Source organism: Lithobates pipiens, unplaced genomic scaffold, assembly GCF_037356315.1.
Source record: "Lithobates pipiens isolate NorthernLeopardFrog02 unplaced genomic scaffold, aLitPip1_a1.2 Scaffold_30, whole genome shotgun sequence".
NCBI classification, from domain to species: Eukaryota; Metazoa; Chordata; class Amphibia; order Anura; family Ranidae; genus Lithobates; species Lithobates pipiens.
In genome coordinates this window covers 130,758,455-130,782,655 of record NW_027507791.1, presented here as the reverse complement: position 1 = coordinate 130,782,655, position 24,201 = coordinate 130,758,455, and the positions used below count along the sequence as shown (strand labels likewise).

The window sequence follows — 24,201 nt, the reverse complement described above, 5'->3', positions numbered from 1 at the left end:
CAACCTCCGACTCCCTGTTCCCTCACTGAAGTTGGCACCTCCATTTATTGGGCCTTTCTGTATTCTCCACAGGATTAACCCAGTGGCTTATGCTTTAGACCTTCCTTCTGATATAATGTATCTTAAATATATTCCATGTCTTCTTATTAAAACCTTTGGCCTGAAACCACTTTAAAACTTCAGTGCCATGTCCTCACCCAGTACAGGTTGAGAACCACAAGGAGTATGATGTACAGTCCATTGTTGACTCCAGTAAGTTCCGTTGGTGCATACAGTACCTGGTGCATTAGAAAGGGTACTGTCCGTAGGAATGCTCTTGGGTCTCATCCTTGTACGTACATGCCCCTGTCCTCCTCCGTGTTTCCCCTCAAACCTGGTGGTCCTCTAAGGGGGAGGGGTTGTTGAGGAGGAGGTACTATCAGGGTTGGGCTCAGCCCTTCCTTCTCAGAGCAGGCCGCTCAGATGTTGGTTACTTGCCAGATCCAATCTATTCCACAGTGACTCACCTGATGATGATATCCTGTTCTTCAGTCCTGCTGGTTATTTAAGCTGTTCAGTTCCTCTCTGCCTTCACCTTGGTCAACACATCCAGAGACTCTCTTCTGTGTAACTTTTCAAGACTTGCTTGGCTAATGTCCCTTCTGGTTCCTGATCCTGCTAGCTGTTCCACTATGCTGATTTTACGGTTTCCTGATTTCCTGGCCTGTCCTGAAGTACGGTGATCTCTAGCTCCCTGACGTTTTGGCTTGTCTGACTATCCGTTCCGGTTACCGAACTCTGGCTATGATTTAACTATGTTTACCTTTTACTATTACTATTATTAAACAAGTGTTATTTTAACTGCACTTCTGTCTCAGTCCAATTTTTGGTTTCTGACACAGTTCTGATCATCCCAAATATTTATCTTCTTCCCAGCCACATCTTCTGGGCCAGCTTTCCAATGATTACTAGGGTCAGATAATTATTCATAACCCAAGAATTGATCCACCAACATTATTGCTGCAATATTCTAGCAGCAGGCAGGAGCAATCAACCACCAGGCTTAGGCAAAGGCTGAACAGACCTGAAAATGAATTGCAGCTGGATATGGCAGAGGCATACACTAAATTTAGCCATTGACCACTGGTGGAGTTTGCTGTTAGAAGTGAATTTAGTTACACTTCAGTGCAAAGTTTGTTTATTTCCAGTGCTCCACACCTCTTCCAGAGATGTTACATATGTAGTACCCACACTGAAGCCACGATCATTGTATACTGACCATTGTCCACATCCTCTTCCACAGGTATTGCTCACTGGTCAACTTCCACATTCCTATCAGTGTCCATGGTTTCCCCCCCAAGGACATTGCTCACACAATCCTGACTAACATTCTGCCTTTTTTGCTGATTCCACTCTCTTTCTGCAGAAAGAAAGCACATAAGAACTGTGAAGTGGAGGAAAGTTTCTTAGGGCCTTTTAGTAATTGTGCTGGGAGATACAGACTGCTTTATATGTGAGCGTCTACATTGCAGGACTGTGCACTTGTCTTTTTAAATTTTGAGTTTTTGCTGGCCGAAGACCAGCACATATAGCCATGTAATATATATTAAATATCACTAGGTACATTTCACCATATCCCTTACAGAAGTATTAATTAGTTAGGCTTTCGTGTATAGAGGAGAAAATCTATTTATAATTTATTTATAATGTTTTATGGTATTCCCTCTCCTTCACACAGGGTACTGCTGGGCAGGAAGCTACAGCTTATGAGGAGATGTCAAGCCTGGTCAACTATGTCCAGCCAGTGAAATTTGACACATTCGAAGTTTCTACACGTAAGAGAATTTATGTAGAAAACCCCTCATTACTTACTACATGTCTTGAAAATTGTATAGATAGACAACTCATATGCTCATATTGAGCAGTGGTTCCAAATTCATAAAAACAAACACAAAAGGATACACTCATTGTCTTTCCAAATAACTCTTCTGTTTATTTGACACATTTCAAGTTTTAACCATAACCATACTTACATCACATTAATATTACAATTATACTTTTAAGGTAACAAGAGACATTATATAGGCAGGTTCATTTCTTATCAGAGTCTAAAAGAATATGAATATGTAATCAAAACATTATTAGTGCCAAGTGCACAATGATTGCAGTGTGCAATACAGACATACAGAATGGAATACAGTTCTATACAGAATTTATACAGATATCCTGTCTCCACTCCTGGGAAACCAGGCCGCGGCAAAGTATGCCCCCCTCCTCCTCCCTCCACCTCCCTCCCCTTCTGCCGGGCCAGTGAGAGAGCACAGCATGCTTCCCGCATGTGTAGTAGGGACCCGACCGTGAAGCCGAAAGGCTAAACTGCCAGGTCCTCTTACTGGCAGTGGCGGCGGCAGCACCCGAGAGCTGATGGAAACATCAGCTGTGGTGTTGACATCACTGTACTCCAGGACAGGTAAGTGTCCTAATGTTAAAAGTCAGCAGCTACAGTATGTGTAGCTGCTGACTTTTAATTTTTAAAGGGATGGGCTGACCTCCGCTTTAAGTACAGGATTATTATCAGAATGAAGCCAAGGAATAAATGGCTAATAAAAGGAGAGTAAACTGGCCACTCACTTTACAATTAGCCTGTACAATCTCCTTTACATTTACTTACCTAAATGATACACTGTCACTTTGCCCCTTGAGGTACTTTCAAAAAGCACCTTCAAGCAACCAACTTATTTTCATCTAGCACTTGCCCGTCACTCCGTCCTCTATCTCAACTGGTGTAAAATACCAAGCTATTCTGTGTATGGGGAAACATGTGGCACTCCTCCCAGGTGAGAGTGCTTGGGTCTAGCGATGGGTCAGTAGGCCCGAGCACTGTTACATAACACAGAAAGTAATATCACTACCCTCTCTAGACTCTAACCCAGCCAACACTGGGACTTTTTAGAGAAAAAAAAAAATCCACCTTTGCAGTTTGGTTTCTTCTTGGTAATATTACTTTTACTAAACTATTAATGTTTCTCTCTTTTATTTATGTAGAAAAGAATCAAAGTTATGTGATTTCGTCATTTGTGGAGACCAAAGCCTATGATCTGCTGACCAAGTTTCCAGTGCAATTTGTTGAGTATCCTTTTGTGGCTGCTCCAGTCTTATTATAATGCATTTATTCGTAGATATAAATATAAATTCATAGACAGGAAGTCTGTGCATGCGTGACCAGAAATGTAATTTCCGGCTAATTATCTTGGAAATATTTTTCTTGCATATATTATAAGTAGGGATGAGCTTGGTGTTCGAGTCGAACGCATGTTCGTCTCGAACACTGGCTGTTTGCCCGTTCGGTGAATACTGAACATTATGGGCCGTTCGCGCCAAATTCGTGTGGCGCTCACAGCCCACAATGCATTGCACCATCACAGTGCATTGCTGTCTCATGATTGGCCAAGCATGCACTGTGACCCCGCATGCTTGGCCAATCACAGCGCCGGCAGCAAGGAGAGCCATAATTGGCCACAGGCAGGATACCTGTGGCCAATTATAGCTTAGGGGGTTTAGTACATGCCCCACACTATATAAGGCCGCCAGCATGGTGGCCTTGTGTAGTGTGTTCCGGCATGCAGGGAGAGAAGGATAGGCAGGGACAGTGTGTTCTTTCTCAGGCATCTGCAGGAGTTAAAGTGGGTGTTGTGTGCCTCCAGCACAGTATACACCTGTATCTACCCTTTATTGCTGGTGTTCTCTAATACAGGCATCTGCAGGAGTTAAAGTGGGTGTTGTGTGTCTCCAGCAAAGTACACACATGTAGCTACCCTTTATTGCTGGTGTTCTCTAATACAGGCATCTGCAGGAGTTAAAGTGGGTGCTGTGTACCTCCAGCACAGTATACACCTGTAGCTACCCTTTATTGCTGGTGTTCTCTAATACAGGCATCTGCAGGAGTTAAAGTGGGTGTTGTGTGCCTCCAGCTGTTCTGAGTATATAAGGCCTGGGGGCCCCGTGCCTTTCCTTTTTATTAATTTAGGTACGGGGTTCCCCTTAATATCCATACAAGACCCAAAGAGGCTGGTAATGGGCAGGGGGGGGGCTACCCATGGCATTTTTTTTTCAATGATTTTCATCCGTATTGCTGGAACCAGACATGACATTAAAATCGCAAGCAGTTTTAAGTTACTTTTTTTCCGTTAAATGTAATTTTGTGCAGGGACTGTTCTAAACACGGGAAACACGTGCCACTTCACAAGCATACTATAGATGCCCCCCAGGCACGATATTTAAAGGAATATTTCACTTTTTTTCACGTTAATCATCATTAAAATCAGTGCTCCCGAAAAAACTGCAGTTTTAAAAAAAAAAATTGGCATTGACCCATGTCCCCTGGGGCAGGAGCTGGGTCCCCAAACCCTTTTTAGGACAATATCTTGCCTATTAACTATTAAAATTAGAACTTTTGGGTCCCATAGACTTCAATGGGGTTCTAAAGTTCGCACAAATTTTCGGTCCGTTTGAAAGTTTTGGTGCGAACCAAACCGGGGGGTGTTCGGCTCATCCCTACTGAAGACTCTTCACAACTTTAGTCATGATCTTGGCCTTTCTGATATTTGGGTTTGGGTAAGGTCCATACTTCCCATCATAGTTGTTCCGCTTCAATATCTTAAATATAAATAAATAATAAATAATACATTTTCGGTCCGTTCGAAAGTTCTGGTGCGAACCGAACCGGGGGGTGTTCAGCTCATCCCTAATTATAAAAATAGAGCGACAATTTTTTTACTAGTAATGGCGGCAATCTGCGATTTTTATTGTGACTGCGACATTATGGCGGACACATTGGACATTTTTGACATATTTTTGGGACCATTGTCAGTTATACAGCAATCACTGCTATATAAATGCAGTGATTCCTGTGTAAATGACACTGGCAGTGAAGGGGTTAACCAGGGAGTGGCAGTGTAGGGGTTAAGTGTTCCTAGGGGTGTGTTACTAACTATGGGGGGTTGGGCTTTCATTTAGTGAACACTGATCTCTGCTCCAATCACATGGAGCAGAGATCAGCGTCACTAGTTGCTAGGCAGAATGGAGAAATGCTGTTTACAACAGCACTTCTCCATTCAGCGTCCCGTGAGACGATCGCGGGTATGCCCGCGGCGATCGAGTCCGCGGTACCCACGACCGGACTCACGAGGGTCCCAGACTGACACGAGGCATTGAAGGGCGGCATTGAAGATTGGACGTACCTGTACGCCAATATGCCTGCCCGTGCCATTCTGCCGACGTACATCGGCGTGCGCTGGTCGGGAACTGGTTAAATAAAGTTTAAGGCTTAGTTTAGAGGCTACTTTAGATCTCTGTTAGGGATTGCAGCAGTGGCTGCTGGTGTTTTTTTGTTTGGGGGGGCGGCAAACAACTAAATCCCCCTCCACGGCAAACTTAAACCGCTCCATTCCCCCTTCCCCACGGTCCACCAGCACTTACCCCATCTAGGTGGTGGGCATCAGAGGAGCAGCGATGGCGATCGGGCATCCAGGCATCAGCGGGGACTGGGCATCCAGGCATTGGCCAGCGACTCTTCTCTTCCTCGTTTCCGCCCTGCGTCTCCTCGCCTCCTCCTAGGCGTCCAATAGGATTGCCTGTCCTTTCAGCCAATTGGGGAAAAGGTATCAGACCCACTTCCCGATTGTCTAGGAGGAAGATGAGTTTTGAAACAGCGCTGTTGCAACACGACTAGGTGGGTTCCAGACACAATTTTCTGCGTCCTGAGCCCATCCTATGTTGAAGCCTATTAGAGCCTCTGGCTCTAATCAGGTGCTTAAAAAAAACATGGATAGAAGGGCGGCACCCATGTGCCCACAATGGATGGCCGCCCCTGGCATAGCAGGGAGGATGTAAAGTTTAAGTTTTAGAGTTACTGTTAGAAAGTACTGGAAGTGTTAGTGAGTTTTAGGGGGTAAGAATTAAGTGTTAAGGCATAGGTTAAGAGTTAGATGTTGGGGGTGGGGGTGTTGAATGTTAGGTTAAGGTTAGGTTAAGTGTTATGTTAGGCTGAGGGTTACAGTATGTGTTATGGTCAGGTTAAAGTGCTTTTAAACCTTGAATGGGCCACCACAACCATAAGCAATCACTAAACCTCTCTGTGTACCCCAAAAGCTATCACTGTTTAACTTTTTTGTGTAGTATTTCTCTCTTTCACATGACCACAATCCCCCTGCTTTGGCAAACATAGGGTGGTCAGTGGGTGTATACTTTCTCTTCTAACTGCATCATGCATGCGTCACAAGAAGAGGAAATGGGAGGCGGGACTGAGTGGGGCAGAGGGGAGCTGGCTGGCTGGGGAGAACAGGGGCCAACAACGCCAGTGACCATGTACATTCTTTTCATTTACAAGAAAGCATGAGACATTCATGCGTCATAAGAAGAGGTAATAATTGGCGGGATTGTGAGGGGCAGAGTGGGGATGCCTGGCTGGGGAGAACAGGGACTGATAAGTGTACACTGAAGTGTCAGTGAGCAGCCACATTGCGCTGCGCAAATCAATTGTTGACAGTCTAAGAGAGGAGGGCTCCTGAATAATTTAAAGTGTTTTTTTCTAAGGAGCCATTTATAAAACTAAAAAGTGGAGAATACAAAAGTTGATGTCAGTAATCACAGAAATCTAAAGCCGCGTACACACGGGCGGACTGTCTGGCCAACTAAGTCCGTCAGACAATCCGACAGACAGTCCGTCCTACTTTTGAATGAACGGACTTGACCACACACGATGAACAGACAGTCCGTTGAAAGCTTGCGTGATGACGTGTACAGCACGTACGACGGGACTAGAAATAGGAAGTCCAATACACAGCAATGCAACCTTTCGCCGTGTAAATCCTTTCTGAGCATGCACCATACTTAGTCCGTCCAACTTGTCTACTCACGAGCGGACTGTCCGCTGAAACCAAAGTTGGACGGACAATATTACGGAAATTCCGAAAGACTTAGTCCGCCAGACAGTCCGCTGAAAAAGTCCGCTGAAGCCCACACACGAGCGGACTGTCCGCTGAAATGTGTTTCAGCGGACTAAGTTGGACAGACAGTCTGCCCGTGTGTACGCGGCCTAAGAGAGATTATTGTTTTTACATGGAATTGAGGCATAAATTAAGTGTTACATACTATCCTATACTACAGTGGTGTGAAAAAGTGTTTGCCCCCTTCCTCATTTCCTATTCCTTTGCATGTTTGTCACACTTAAGTGTTTCAGAACATCAAACCAATTTAAACAATAGTCAAGGACAACACAAGTAAACACAAAATGCAATTTGTAAATGAAGGTGTTTATTATTAAAGGTGAAAAAAAATCCAAACCATCATGGCCCTGTGTGAAAAAGTGATTGCCCCCTAAACCTAATAACTGGTTGGGCCACCCTTAGCAGCAACAACTGCAACCAAGCATTTGCGATAACGTGCAATGAGGCTTTTACAGCGTCCTGGAGGAATTTTGGCCCACTCATCTTTGCAGAATTGTCCTAATTCAGTTACATTAGAGGGTTTTCGAGCATGAACGGCCTTTTTAAGGTCATACCACAACATCTCAATAGGATTCAGGTCAGGACTTTGGCTAGGCCACTCCAAAGTCTTCATTTTGTTTTTCTTCAGCCATTCGGTGGTGGACTTGCTGGTGTGTTTAGGATCATTGTCCTGCTGCAGAACCCAAGTTCGTTTCAGCTTGAGTACACGAACAGATGGTCGGACATTCTCCTTCAGGATCTCTTGGTAGACAGCAGAATTCATAGTTCCTTTTATCACGGCAAGTCTTCCAGGTCCTGAAGCAGCAAAACAGCCCCAGACCATCACACTACCACCACCATATTTTAATGTTGGTATAATGTTCTTTTTATGAAATGCAGTGTTCCTTCTACGCCAGATATACTTGGACACACACCTTCCAAAGAGTTCCACTTTTGTCTCATCGGTCCACAGAATGTTGTCCAAAAAGTCTTGGGGATCATCAAGATGTGTTGTGGAGAAATTGAGACGAGCTTTGATGTTGTTTTTGCTCAGCAGTGGTTTTCTCCTTGGAACTCTGCCATGCAGGCCATTTTTGCCCAGTCTTTTCCTGATGGTGGAGGCATGAACGCTGACCTTAACTGAGGCAAGTGAGGCCTGCAGTTCCTTGGACGTTGTTGTGGGGTCTTTTGTGACCTCTTGGATGAGTCGTCGCTGCGCTCTTGGGGTAATTTTGGGCGGCCGGCCACTCCTGGGAAGGTTCACCACTGTTCCATGTCTTCGCCATTTGTGGATAATGGCTCTCACTGTGGTTCGCTGGATTCCCAAAGCTTTGGAAATGGCTTTATAACCCTTTCCAGACTGATAGATCTCAATTACTTTCTTTCTCAATTGTTCCTGAATTTCTTTGGGTCTCGGCATGATGTGTAGCTTTTAAGGATCTTCTGGTGGACCTTACTGTGTCAAGCAGCTCCTATTTAAGTGATGCCTTGATTGTGAACAGGTGTGGCAATAATCAGGCCTGGGTGTGGCTAGAGAAATTAAACTCAGGTGTGGACAACCACAGTTATAGTATGTTTTAACAAGGGGGGCAATCACTTTTTCACACAGGGCCATGATGGTTTGGATTTTTTTTCACCTTTAATAATAAACACCTTCATTTACAAATTGCATTTTGTGTTTACTTGTGTTGTCCTTGACTATTGTTTAAATTGGTTTGATGTTCCGAAACACTTAAGTGTGACAAACATGCAAAGGAACAGGAAATGAGGAAGGGGGCAAACACTTTTTCACACCACTGTACCTCAACCTGCCACTATACCGCCCTATACTACCCAAACCTGCCCCTATACTTCCAAAACCTGCCACTCTACTACCCAAACCTGACAAACAGTGCCTATAGTAGCCAATCATATGTTATCCTTATTTTATTTATCAGTCAGATCAATGAAATTTGCTTTATGTTATTATTGTTTTGTATTGTATTGTAAGGTTGTGGTTGTTATTATTTATTTTTCTTACTAAAGTGTTGTTAAACCCACAACAGTAAAATCTGTCTGTATATACTGAATAGCATGTTTGTTATACTCACTGTGGAACTTAAGGGGTTAATCCTCTGCATTGTTTAAAAAGGCTCTTTGACACTATATGGGCAGATCCTTTCCTCTTGCACTGTGTATCTTGGCAAGGCCATATAATACAGTGAGGGTAGCCATCCTGCACATGCTCAGTTTAGTCTCTATTACTGGAGAGAACATTTCCTGTTTCAGTTGAACTATTCAGGTCATATGATATTGACATCACACATGTGGGCGTGTTTACAGGCTGTAGTGGAAATCTCCTCCTACCTCAAAACTCAGCACTGGACAAACTGTGCAGTTTATCATGTGGCCGTGGTATACAGATCAGCAAAAAAGGTATATAGTGGCAGTATTTTAATGTAAAATGAAGATTTGTAAGCTGTGGGCACTGTGGGGGGCATAGGAAATATTTTCATATTACTGGGTTTAGTAACACTTTAATTCTACATAAAACACTTAACAGTGTCATTTCATGAGATAATTTTTAAGGGCATATTTAGGGAGAGAATTAGGGGCGGGGCAAGTTAGGGGTTGGGTAGGGCAACTGTTGGCGAGTAACTCTTAACACCTGGCTAGTAGCTCAGGATTTGAAATTTTGAGCCCTGAGCTAGACATATATACGATTTTATACATAGGGGTACCTTGAAGTTGAGTCTTAACTAGCTTTTTTATGGCATTTTCTGTAGTATATGCATCATACATACTAGGAAGAGAACAGGTGGGGGAGTCAATGGTGGAGAAGGATATTGGTGTTTTTGTAGATCTCAGGCTAAATAATAGCATGCAATGCCAAGCTGCAGTTTCTGAAGCAATCAAAATCCTTTTCTAAAACAGAAAGAGTATTAGAAGAGATATAGACCCCCAGAGAGATAGAGAGAGGCATCATTGTGCCACTGTACAAATCATTAAAGCGGAGTTCCGTGTAAAAAGAAAAAACAAATACTGCAGCTGCTGACTTTAAATAGTTGGACACTTATGCAGGCCATACACGGTCGAATTTCGAATGAATTTTCTTTTCAAAATCAGAAAATTCGTTTTTTTTGTGATCCGATGATGCCACCATTGATTTTCGAAATTCGGCCAACCTAGCCTTCAATTTCACCTCATGTTGCTACAGAAAAGAATTTTCTTGGCTGGGAATCTTCTTTTCTCTCCGTAAATTTTCTTTTATCTCCGTACATTTTCTTTTATCTCCGTACATTTTCTTTTCTTATTACGTTTCTCGCACGATTCTCCCATCATTGATTAGAAAATCGTTCGTTTTTCTAAAAATTTCCAACATGTCCGATTCCTCAAATTTTATTTCTGAACGAAAATCGGCTGTTGCTGCAGCCCACTAATGGTGCGAAATTCATACGAAAATTCTTAGATACGATTTTCGAAAGAAAATTCTTTCGAAATTTGAACCGTGTATGGCCGGCATAACCTATCCCAGGGTCCAGCGAGGCAGGGGAATGAAGCCCCACTCGTCTCCCCCTCCTCTCTGCGGTGCCCGCATTGTCACTGTGGGCGCCCGGCTGTGGCTTCACAGCCAGGCACACACAGCACATGCGCGAGCCACACGGTGCGCTGTGACTGCCTGGGAAAATCGTCTGGGACCTGTGACATGTCCCAGATGATTGCCGAGAGGAAGGGGGGAGAGGTGATCTTCTTTCCGGCGCCGCGGTGCCTCAGGAATAAGTGGGAGCTGGAACATTCTAAAAGGGTTTCCGCTACCCCCCCACCCCCAAAAAAATTGCAAATGTGGCATGTCAGGGGGTCACCTTCCCTTAAAGCTGAAGTTCCATTTTTGGGTGGAACTCCGCTTTAAGACCTAATCTGGGATATGCAGTCTAGTTTTGGGCACCATTTCACAAAAAAGGATATCGGCGAACAGGAGAAGGTAAAACCAAACTGATAGGAGTCATGGAGGAGCTCACATATGAGTAAAGATGAATGTAATTGAATGTATTCTCTCTTGAGAAGAGGCAATTAACCACTTTAGTCCTGTAAGGTTTCACCCCCTTTCTGACCAGGCAATTTTTTGCGATATGGCACTGCGTTAATTTAACTGAAAAACTGCATGATGCTGTACCCAAATAAAACTGATGTCCTTTTTTTCTCACAAATAGAGCTTTCTTTTGGTGGTATTTTATCACCTCTGTGGTTTTTATTTTAAAATAATTATTTTTAAAAAGAGTGACAATTTTGAAAAAAAAAAAAAAACTATATTTTTTACTTTCTGGTAAAAAATCTCAATAAGCGTATATCGATTGGTTTGCGCAAAAGTTATAGCATCTACAAAATAGGGGATATATTTATGGCATTTTTTTTTACTTCTAATGATGGTGATCAGTAATTTTTAGCGGGACTGCGACATTGCGGCAGACAGATCGGACACCTAACTGACACTTTTGACACTTTTTTGGGAACCAGTGACATTATTACAGTGATCAGTGCTAAAAATATGCACGGACACTGTATAAATGACACTGGCAGGTAAGCAGTTAACATCAGGGGCGATCAAAGGGTTAAGTGTGTTCCCTGTTTGTGCTTATTTACTGTGGGGGGGGGGGGCTCACTGCATGAGCACAGCGATCCGTGTTCTTGATTGGCAGGAACACAAGATCACACTGTCCCTTCCTGGCCAAACAGTGGTCTGCTGTGTTTACATCGGTAGACCACCATTCTATCACTGTGGGGAGCGTCCACCAGGTCCTCTGATTGGCTCCACCTGTGTCCAATCAGCGCGCAATCATGCCTCCGGCGCGATTGTGCCCCCAGTTGCTATTGCACAAAATCACGTACAAGTATGTGATTTTGCACAATAGAGCCGCCCTGCTGCAGTAAATATGTGGTAGGTGGTCGGTAAGTGGTTAAGGAGGGATAGGATCACAATCTATAAATATGTAAGTGGTCTAAACTGATTGATTGACCATTGTCTTTTGAATCTTAAGAGCTTTGAACAACATTTTTCTACACTGGCAATGCATATGCTTTATCTGTGAGCACTTTTATAAAGACACATTTTTTTACATATGGCTATACTAAATTAGAAAGTTTCTAATAAAAAACCAAGGTCAAAAAGGAATTATAGGAATGACACATACAGTATTTTTTATAGAATAGACCTAATAAACGGCTTGAACCATTGAGCAAGATGCAACAACCTTGAGGAAAGGGAACAAGAGACACACAGCCTTTTAATGCAATACGAGTTTAAATTAACTTCCAGAGAAAATTTTATTTTAAGATAAGATGAGCTTCTTGAAAAAGTATTCATACCCCTTGAAATTTTCCACATTTTGTCATGTTACAGCCAAAAACCTAAATGTATTTTATTGGAATCTTATGTGATAGACCAACACAAAGTGGCACTTAATTGTGAAATGGAAGGAAACTGATAAACGGTTTTCAATTTTTTTTTACAAATAAATATCTGAAAAGTGTGGTGTGCATTTGTATTCAATCCCCCTCAATACCTTGTAGAACCTCCTTTCACTGCAATTGCAACTGCAATTCTTTTTGGGGATGTCTCTACCAGCTTTGCACATCTAGAGAGTGACATTTTTGCCCATTCTTCTTTGACAAAGCTTGAGCTATTTTACAGAGTGGATGGAGAGCATCTGTGAACAGCAATTTTCAAGTCTTGCTACAGATTTTCAATTGGATTTATGTCTGGACTTTGATTGGGCCATTCTAACATATGAATATGCTTTGTTCTAATCTATTCTATTGTAGCTCTGACTGTATGTTTAGGGTCGTTGTCCTGCTGGAAGGTGAACAGGTTTTAAGGCTGCCCTGTATTTGGCTGTATCCATCTTTGGCAGATCCATGACAGTTAGTTTTCTTCAAAACATAGCATTTTGCTTTTAGGACAGAAGTTAAATTTTGGTCTCATCTGACCAGAGCACCTTCTTCCACATGTTTGCTGTGTCCCCCACATGGCTTCTCACAAACTGCAAATGGGATTTCTTATGGCTTTCTTTTTTCCCACTCTTCCATAAAGGCCAGATTTGTGAAGTGCATGACTAATAGTTGTCCTTTTGGACAGATTCTCCCACCTGAGCTGTGGATCTCTGTAGCTCCTCCAGAGTTACCATGGGCCTTTTGGCCGCTTCTCTGATTAATGTTTTCCTTGCCCGTCCTGTCAGTTTAGGTGGACGGCCATGTCTTGGTGGGATTGCATTTGTGCCATACTCTTTCCATTTTCAAATGATGGATTGAACAGTGCTCCATCAGATGTTCAAAGCTTGGAATATTTTTTTTTAATAATCTAACCCTGCTTTAAACTTCTCCACAACTTTATCCCTGACCTGTCTGGTGTGTTCCTTGGCTCTTGTGATGCTGTTTGTTTACTAAGGTTCTCTAACAAATCTCTGATAACAGAACAGCTGTATTTACACTGAGATTAAATTAAACACAATTGCACTCTATTTACTAATTAGGTGACTTCTGAAGGCAATTGGTTCCACTAGATTTTAGTTAGGGGTATCAGAGTAAATGGGGCTGAATACAAATGCACACCACACTTTTCAGATATTTACTTGTAAAAAATGTTGAAAACCATTTATTTTCTTTCCACTTCACAATTATGAGCCACTGTGTGGTCTATCACAAAAAATCCCAATAAAACACATTTACGTTTTTGGTTGTAACATGGCAAAATTTCAAGGGGTATGAATACTTTTTCAAGGCACTGTATATTGTCTGTAGAAAAATTACAAGTCATTTTATAAATTACTTTTCTGATAGAGTAGATTACATTTAACCAAGAATAAGCATTTGCTGGTGGAAGAAAGGCAATCATTGAAATGAAAACATGTATAGCATAAATGCACACCTAACCCTAGACTAGTGATGGACTCGGGCGTGTTCAAATCGAACCTGCCAGGAAGCCGCCACTACACACCGCCAATCATGGGCAGAGAGGCATTTCCCAACTGGTTGCTGCACATACGCAACGCTGCCTATGATTGGCGGTGTGCGGTGCCAGCTTCCTGGCTGGTTCGATCCGAACACAGCCAAGCCCATCACTACCCTAAACATATAAAACTGGTAAATAAATGGGTGCACTAAATTAACAACATGATGTTCAACTCATACATGCCATGATTCTTTGCTGACAAATAATTATTTAATGCTCATTTCCCTCAAACTGAAATAAAAAAAATATATAATCATTACCAATAAAGCAGCCTATTTAAAAAAGAATAGCATATCACTTTTTAGATGGCACAAGAATATGCATGCACAAAGCTTTATGTTTATTGTAAAATTTACTTTATAGATTATATTAATTCTGGACAAGATTCAGGTTATGTAATACAATATATGCAAATACATCTCCAAACAACTGCAAGACAACAGCATTTCAAGCAAAATTTGATCAAGCCGCACCCAAGCAATAACGATAAGATGTAATAAAACACATTAAAGCTTACTCAGTAGGACAAACAGCAACTTGAAAAATGCAGTAGGCCATTGCAGGCAATCATATTCAACTTTTCACTAATCTGACTTCTGTAAACTAGAATATGATTAGTTTAATGCACTTTGGACATTATAACTGCCATGTGAGAGGTTGTGCTTTCACACACAAAAATATGGATGTTTCTCTCCCCTTGGACTCATACTATCTTAAAAAGCCTGTTCCTATACAATTCACCCAGATACAATAAAAGACAGATGAGTCGTATTTATCCAAAAGGGACCAGAATGGATTCATCTAATTATATGCCACAAATGTTTTGGAATGTGGGTTGCCAAATGGTGGCCCTGAACTTTCAAACTATGGGTAAGTTATGTGTAAAGGTACAAAAAAGGTATTTTCCAATTTATGTAAGAAAAATCAAAATAAATGCAGCCATGCTGCAAAAAAAAAAAGTGCATTTATAAATGTTTTGCTTTGAACCCAGCAAAGCATTGCAACCACAATCAGTGCATCACAGGTGCAATTCAGAGGCTCCTGCAGACTATTCCTCTAACCCCAGGCCCTTATCAAAGTACAGCTCTTTGGTTATGGAGCTGGAAGAAGTAATCAGTGAACTCCAGGTGCGGTGACATCACTACACTTGTGAACTACATTGAGAACTATGAATCCCTCTGATGCTGCGACAGATAGAACTCGTAGTCACTCACAGAGCCCTGTGGATGGATGACATGGCCATGTTGATGGAGCCACTCATAGTCATGCCAAAGTCCAAAATATACAGAATGCTGTAGAGAGAATCCCCACATTATTCATGTGAAGGGGGTGGTTTAAGGGTGAGGAGCTATATAATGTCATCATGTTCCATGTTTCACCCTAAAAAGAAAAGTGGAATTATTCTTTAAGAAAATTAATTTTACCTTATCTGATCTTCTTCTCAAACTCAAGCAGAAAGCTAAACACATATGCCTGTGTACACCAGCACACAGATCAGTTTGTTTTAGAGGACAGATATCTACTGGGGTATTCACACAAAGACTTGCATTTAAGATCCATTCATAAGATTTTGGTGAAGTCCGCTTTTCTCAACAGAGTTAAGCAATAAGCAGAGAGAGCTCTGTTGTTGGAGGAGAGCTGGTTGGGAGACTGTGCTCTCCCCCTGGAATTTTTGTTAATGTAATCAATTTAAACTTTTGAATTTTTTTAATGAAGTTGTATGGGTATACCACTGCTCTATATATCAGGTCCTGAGAGTATGCTTGATACTTGATACTGACTTTCAAGCTCAGTTCTTTCAACTGTCAATAGGACTCCCCCGCTGACAGCTAAAAAAGCCAGCAATTATTGGTTAAGGAGCAGGGCTGGCCGCTTCCTTAACAACCAATGACTCATTGAACTGTCAGTGGGGTTCCCCCGGTTGACAGTTAAAGTGTAAACGAAGTTCCAGCAATTGGTGCTGTCAAAAAAAAAAAGCAGACGGGCAATGTTTATCAACGACATTGCTCAGTCGCTGAAACAGATAAAAGGAAACATTGTTTTATTTCTATTTATTCTTCTACAGATCAAAGGGATAAACTTTGATCTGCAGATGAAGTCAGTTTTTATTTTCCTGCTAATTATTAATTCGATTTTTTTTTGTTTGCTTTGTTCTTTCATGTTTTTAGATCTTTAACATATATTTACACGTTTCACATTGAAAAAAGTATAAAATGTAAAAAAAAAAAAAAAAAGTATTTAATGAAGTCACTTTTCAATACTTTGTACCGTTGCTGACAGCTTAAGTGTAAAGCAGGTATCAGTAAATGGTATTGGCGAGTACTAATAAAAAGGTATTGGTACTCATACTCGTTGTAAAAAAAATGGTATCAGTGCATCCCTATTTCTAAACACACCACACTGCTGATACAGTATGCAGTAGTAGTTTCAGATGCATATAAAGAAAAGCTACTTGCATATGGTCTGCATTGTTGATCCAATGGCCCTGCATGTTTGAAATCAGATATTGAGGGTTATTTACTAAAGGCAAATCCGCTTTGGGCAAAGTGCACTTGAAATTGCACTGAAAGTGCACTTGGAAGTGCAATCACTGTAGATCCGAGGGGGACATACAAGGAAAATAAAAAACAGCATTTTAGCTTGCACATGATTGGATAATAAAATCAGCAGAACTTCCCCTCAATTCAGATCTACCCCTTATGCCGCGTACACACGGGCGGACTGTATGGCGTACTTAGTCCGTCAAAACACATTTCAGCGGACAGTCCGCTCGTGTGTGGGCTTCAGCTGACTTTTTCAGCGTGCAGTCTGGCGTACTAAGTATTTCGGATTTTTCGAAATTCTGTCCGTCGTACTTTGGTTTCAGCGGACAATCCGCTCGTCAGTAGGCTAGTTCAACGGACTAAGAATGGCGCATGCCCAGAAAGGATTTACACGGCGGAAGGGTGCTTTGCTGTGTATTGGACTTCCCATTTCTAGTCCCGTCGTACGTGCTGTACACGTCATCGCGCAAGCTTTCGACGGACTGTTTGGGTATCCGTGTGTGGTCAAGTCCGTTCAGTCGAAAGTATGACGGACTGTCCGTCGGATTGTATGATGGACTAAGTACGCCATACAGTCCGCTCATGTGTACGCGGCATTAGATTTACAGGGACTGCACTTCCAAGTGCACTTTCAGTGCAATTTCAGGTGCACTTTGCACTTGTAGTTCAAAGTGGATTTGCCTTTCATAAATAACCCCCATTGTTTTGCTAATAATTGTTTCAACTGTTTTCAGATTTAGCTATGCAACAAAACATGGCAGTCTTTGAGTTCAATGGTGGCAGTGGATACATCCTGAAACACGAATTCATGCGACGAGCAGACAAGCAGTTTGACCCATTCACAGTTGATCGGATTGATGTAGTTGTGGCCAACACGCTCTCAATTACAGTAGGTGTTATACTCAGACTCCAACTTTATTTAAAATTAACATACTACTGTCCTACTACTATTTTGGTTTCCTACCTGATTTTATTCTGGATTTATTACACACTCTTATCCCATAAACTGGTGAAAAGATGGGATAAGTTTAGCAACTTGGCAATGTTTGTTTTTCCTCAGTACTGACTCTCCTATCTAGTACAAGCAGGATAGGGATGTTTGTAAAGATACTCCATGAACCCCATACCCCCTCCTCCTTTATTTTATTTTTATTTTCTTTCTTCTTGTTCATTTCTTTACCTGCATAATCCTTGTTAAAAAATCATCTTTTGGTGCACACAAATCCAGGCTAATGTGGATACATATGGTTTCTGCATACTTTTATTTAGTCATTGTTAGACACTTTTTACGCGCTGAACTTTGCTCAGGGCTTTGCTCAGTGATTACTAGTGGAACTTCTCCCAACTCGATGTGCCAGTTTACATAGTCTTATTTTGCTTGATGTATTGTTTCTTTTTGATTGATGCAGTTTTGTTTTTATATGAACACTGTTACCTCTTCTAGGTTTTTGTCAGCTTCTATTGTTTACTGTCTTGCACTGACCTAAAATGTGCACTATACAACTGTATGCAGTCCATGTATTATCTCAGTGTTATCTGGTGCAAGCCATTAAATAAAACATTTAAAAGAAAACTTTTAAAAAACAAATAAATAAATTTGAAGATTATTTTACGTGATGCTTGTAATTCTAAGTATGTTTCCTGCAGTCTAAACCAATGAAAACTGAAGTATAGTCTTAAAAAATGGACGTACATCGTCGTGCGGCGGTCGGCAAGTGGTTAATTCAGAGAATGCATTAAGATAAAAATTCTGACTTTACAATCACTTTAATATGTTCGAGTCGAATGTAAGTTCAACCCGAACATCAGGTGTTCGCTGAATAGCAAACAATTTGGGGTGTTCATGGCAAATTCGAAGGCCGCGGAACACCCTTTAAAAGTCTAAGGGAGAAATCAAAAGTGCTAATTTTTAAGGCTTATATGCATGGTATTGTCATAAAAAGTGTTTCGGACCTGTATCCTGCCCCATGGGACATGCATCAATGCAAAAAAAAGTCCCAAAATCCATACCAGACCCTTATCCGAGCACACAACCTGGCAGGCCACTGGAAAAGAGGGGGAACAAGAGTGCACCCCACCTCCTGAACCGTACCAGGCCACATGCCCTCAACATGGGGAGAGTGATTTGGGGTAGCCCCCCAAAGCACCGTTTCCCAATGTTGATGGGGATAAGGGCCTCATCCCCACAACCCTTGCCCAGTGGTTGTGGGGGTCTGTGGTGGGGGGCTTATTGGAATCTGGAAGCCTGCTTTAATGAGGTGACCCCCAGATCCCTGGCCTCCCCATGTGTGAAATGGTAACAGGGTACAATTGTACCCCTACCATTTCACAAAAAAAGTGTGAAAATGGTTAAAATGACATGACACGGCTTGGGACAAGTCCTTTATTAAAAAAAAAAAAAATGTCCCACAAAATCTTCTTCTCTTGCTCCGCCGAAGGTCCGAAAAATAAAAAAAAACGTGACCGACCCGCCTCATGTGTCTTCGCTTTGACAGTTCTTTTATAACTGAGGGCGGGCCACACCGTGAAGTTCCCGGATGACCCTGTCCCCCTCTGATGCATGGGGACTTCCCAATGGGACCCCGTGCCATTTTTTTTTCATTTGGGCGCAGGGTTTCCCTTAAAATCCAGACCTGGAGGTCTTTTGAAGGGGACTCCCACGCCATTTTTTTTCATTTTGGTTCGAGGGTTCCTCTTAATATTCATACTACACCCAAAGGACCTGGTAATGGACTGTGGGGGAATCCCATGCCGTGTTTTTTCAATGACTTTTATGTGTATTGCCGGGATTGTCAATTCATTATAGCCGCAAGTACTTTTAAATGACTTCTTTTGCTTTAGAAATGTAATTTTGTGCAGAGCATGTTGTAAACACGGGACACATGTGCCACTTTACAGGTGTACTATAGACACCCCCACTCCCCCCCGTAGGAAATTTAAAGGAATATTTCACTTTTATTGTTTCACTTTAAGCATTATTAAAATCACTGCTCCCGAAAAAACTGCCATTTTTAAAACTTTTTTTTGCATTTATACATGTCCCCTAGCTATGCATTAATGCCTTTAAAATTAGCACTTTTGATTATTCTTGTTTGTGTCCCATAGACTTTAACGGTGTTCGAACAAATTTTTTGCCTGCTCGCATGTTCTGCTGCGAACCGAACCGTGGGGGTGTTCGGCTCATCCCTAATAGTAAACAATAGCTTCCTAATGTATTTTGAAATAAAAAGCACCATTTATGGTAAAATGTATTGATCTATATAGTGCAGTCTTTCTCTGTATACAATAAAGAGAAGGGTTTCAACTACACCTCACTGAGTCAATCAACTATGTGCTCAACAGAAAACACAAATTATTTTCTATAGTGTGCTCTCTAGTCATATTTACAATAGTTTGTTGAACAAAACAAACTCTTCTAAGATTGTATATTATCGTTATAATATTGGTTTTACACTTGGTCTCCCCTTTTATTTCTAGTGTGGTGTTTGTAGGTTGTGGTTTTATAAGCTTATTATTCTGCCAACTGACATCAACAATGGGGCACCATTTCTCCCACTGACACCAACAATGGGGCACTATTCCTCTCAATGATACCAATGATGGGGCAGTGTTTACTCCTCCTAATATCAAATTTGGCAATGTTTACTCTCACTGATGCCACAGTCCAACCCTCATAAAGTTTGAAGGGTAATAAACTGGCCCTTTCTTCAGGAAGTTTGGAGGCCCCTGTTCTAGAGCATAAAAGACCATTTGTGTTAGGTCCTTTCCCAAATGAGATAATGTCGCTGCCATGGTCATAAAGACACACACACTAGGGCAAAGGCCAACTAACCTAACAATGGGATTTTTATATACAGCTTACCTGTAAAATCCTTTTCTTGAGAGTACATCACGGGACACAGGAGCTTCATTACATAGTGGGTTATATAGGCACCTCCGGTGATTGGACACTGGTTGACCCTAATTAAGGAGAATTCCTCCCCTATATAACCCCTCCCATTTGGGAGGCACCTCAGTTTTGTAGCAAAGCAATAAGAAACCACGTAAAACCCAAGAGGGGCGGGAGCCCTGTGTCCCGTGATGTACTCTCAAGAAAAGGATTTTACAGGTAAGCTGTATATAAAAATTCAATTTTCTTGATCATACATCACGGGACACAGGAGCTTCATTACATAGTGGGATGTCCCATAGCAATGCTCAGATTGAGGGGAGGGAGACACAGATCATAAACATAGACCGCCAGGGACCTGAGGACCTAAACTGCAGCCTGCAGTACACTGCGCCCAAAGGCGATATCCTCTTGCCCTCTGACATCCACCTGATAGAATCTGGTGAATGTGTGGACTGATGACCAAGTCGCAGCCTTACAGATCTGAGCCAGGGAGGCCTGGTGATGCACTGCCCAAGAAGCACTGACAGCCCTAGTAGAGTGCGCTTTCACCTGAAAAGGAGGAATCTTCCCCTTTAAGCCATAGGCCTGAGAAATAACTTGTCTGATCCACCTTGAGAGAGTGGACTTTGACGCTGCCTGACCCTTTCTAGGGCCTTCCGGCAGAATAAATAAACAATCAGTTTTCCTTATCTGAGAAGTTGCTTGAAGATAAACACTGATTGCTCTAACCACATCCAAAGTGTGTAAAGACTCTTCCTCTGTGGACTGAGGGTCCAGAAAAAAGGATGGTAGGATTACATCCTGATTCAAATGGAAACCTGAAACAACCTTAGGTAGAAAGGACCTGTTGGGACGCATAACCACCCGGTCCTTATGGATAATTAAATACGGCTCTTTACTGGAAAGAGCTGCCAACTCTGATACTCTTCTAGCTGTGGATATGGCTACTAAGAAGACCAGCTTTTTAGTCAGGAGAGCTAAAGAAGCCAGATGCAAAGGTTCAAATGGTTGCCCCTGTAAGGCCGAGAGAACCAAATTCAGATCCCATGGGCATACCGGAGGTTTAACTGGCGGTTTTGTCCGCATAGCCCCCTGGATAAAAGCCCGTACCAGGGAATGTGATGCAAGCGGTTTTTGAAAAAATACCGACAGGGCCGAAATCTGCACTTTGATAGTGCTTATGGCCAAATTCATTTCTAGGCCTGACTGGAGAAAGTCCAAGATTCTGTTAATGACATACTTTCTAGGATGCCACTTCCTGAGTTCACACCAGGAAACATATGTCCTCCAGATTTTGTAATAAATACGCCTGGAGGCCGGCTTTCTGGCATTGACCAGAGTAGAAAGGACTGGCCCCGAAAGGCCACGGTCTCTCAGAATGCGGGTCTCAGCAGCCAAACCGTCAAATTCAGACTGCGTAAAGCAGATCTGGCCGGAGAGGGAGGGTCCATGGCCTGCCTACTGCCAACTTCATGATTTCTGCATACCATGGTCGCCTGGGCCAAGCCGAGGCCACCAAAAGGACCGACTTCGTCTCCCTCTTGACCCTTCCCAGGAACCGCGACAGTAGCGGGCTCAGGGGGAAGGCATAGATCAGATTGTACTGATTCCAGGGAACCGTCAGAGCATTTGACCCCTGAGCAAGTGCATCTCTTGTCCTTGCACAAACTTGTCCAGTTTCCTGTTGAACCTGGATGCAAACAGATCTACGTCTGGAGTGCCCCACTTGTGACATATGTTCTGAAACACGTCGGGGTGCAGAGCCCATTCTCCTGGGCACAACTGCTGGCGGCTGAGAAAATCCGCCTTCCAATTCTCCACTCCTGGGATGAAGACTGCAGAAAGACACGGAACATGCTTTTCTGCCCAGACAAGTATGCGATTCACCTCCTTTTGGGCCACCAGACTTCTGGTACCGCCCTGGTGATTGATATAAGCCACTGCGGTGGCATTGTCGGACTGAACCCGAACCGGGAAACCTCGCAGTCTGTAAGACCACTCTATGAGTGCCATGTAAACTGCCCGAATCTCCAAGATATTTATGGGCAGTAGACTTTCGGTCGCAGACCATTTCCCCTGCGAGCATGTTCCCTCCAATACAGCTCCCCAGCCTGTCAGGCTGGCATCTGTCGTGATAATCTTCCATGAGAGAGGAAGAAAAGTTTTGCCTTTCAGCAAATTCCTGGTTTGTAACCACCAGACAAGACTTTTGCGTGTCCCGGGGGATAAACGCATAGGAAGATCCAGGGATTGGGGCTTCCTGTTCCAAGCCGCAAGGATGCATCCTTGCAGAGGCCTTGAGTGGAACTGGGCGAATGGGACGGCCTCGAAGGAGGCGACCATCTTCCCCAATAGTCTCATGCACAACCGAATGGAGGAAGATCTTCTGCCCAGAATCAGGCGCACCAGATCTCCAATGGCCAAGGCCTTTAGCCTTGGAAGAAACACCCTGCCCTGAGCGGTGTCGATAATCATACCTAGGTATTCCAACCTGGTAGTCGGTTGTAGGGACGACTTTTCTAGGTTTATAATCCAACCTAGGCGTTCTAGATGTTCTAGCGTTTTGGTGACGCTGCGACTTAGGGACGCTGCAGTTCTCTCCACGAGAAGCAAGTCGTCTAGATAAGCCATGACGGCTATACCCTGAACTCTTAAGATTGCTAAGAGAGGGTCCAGAATCTTTGTGAAGACTCGAGGGGCTGTAGCAAGCCCGAACGGCAAGGCCACAAATTGAAAATGGCGCCGCTCTACCGCGAACCTTAGAAATTTCTGGTGTGCGGGAAAAATTGGCACATGGAGATATGCATCCTTGATATCTATTAATGCCATGAATTCTCCCCCTTGCAGGGAGGAGACCACAGTGCGGATTGACTGCATTCCGAAGGTCTGGATGTGTAAAAACCGGTTTAGGTCTTTCAGATCCAGGATAGGTCTGACACTTCCATTTGGTTTTGGAACGGTGAAGAGATTTGAATAAAACCCTGAACCCTGATCTTTCGGGCTCACTTCTACTATCACACCCTGGGATAGTAATTGATCTAAGGCCAGGAATAGCTTTTTTGCTTTACTGAATCCCTGGGGATCCTTGACCTTAGGAAACGAGAAGGTGGAATCTCCTGAAACTCTAGCTTGTAGCCCAGAGATACTGAAGAGATCACCCACTTGTCCTGAATCTCTTCCCGCCAGGCGCCTGCAAACTGCAGGAGCCTTCCCCCCCACTCTGCCGAGCGGGGGCGCCCCTTCACAAGGAAGTTTTGGGGCTCTGCTTGGCAGGCTTTCGCCCCCAAGTCTTTTTCTGTCCCTGGGCTCGGCCTTGAGCCTTTCTAGCAGAGGAGGACTGAGAAGGCCGTCGCCACTGTTTAGAGCTTGATGCTTCGGGAGAGAGAGCACGCCTAAATGAAGGACGCTTGCTCTTTTTGACTGGAAGGAGAGTAGACTTACCTCCTGAAATATTTTGGACGAATTTATCTAATTCTTCCCCAAACAAACGCTCCCCTTCAAACGGGAACCCAGTCAAATGCTTTTTGCATGACAGCTCAGCAGCCCAATTCTTTAGCCATAGGGCCCTACGCATGTGTACCAACATGAGGGACAAACGTGATGCTTGTTGGACAGAATCCAAAATCGCATTAATTATGAAACACAGGATGTGAGGCAATTCTGCATAATTTTCTACTTCCTCACTGGGAAGGAGCCCAAACATCTGTTTAACCTGTTCCTTGAGGAACTGACACAACCCCACGGCTGCGACTGTAGGTTGCACCACAGCGCCGGCCATGGAAAAGGAGGCTTTTAATAAGGTTTCCAGCCTTTTAT

General features: G+C 43.0%; 1 protein-coding gene across 2 annotated transcripts in view; it reads left to right on the top strand.

The window, feature by feature from the left end:
* Window positions 1-24,201, top strand: part of PLCB2 (phospholipase C beta 2) — a 384,423-nt gene that overhangs the window by 243,584 nt on the left and 116,638 nt on the right. For both annotated transcript variants that reach the window (XM_077464867.1, XM_077464866.1), the window contains exons 16-19: window positions 1,718-1,814; window positions 3,025-3,109; window positions 14,696-14,820; window positions 17,228-17,382. In XM_077464867.1, the coding sequence (XP_077320993.1) occupies window positions 1,718-1,814; window positions 3,025-3,109; window positions 14,696-14,820; window positions 17,228-17,382 (462 nt within the window). The remainder of the gene's footprint in view (window positions 1-1,717; window positions 1,815-3,024; window positions 3,110-14,695; window positions 14,821-17,227; window positions 17,383-24,201) is intronic.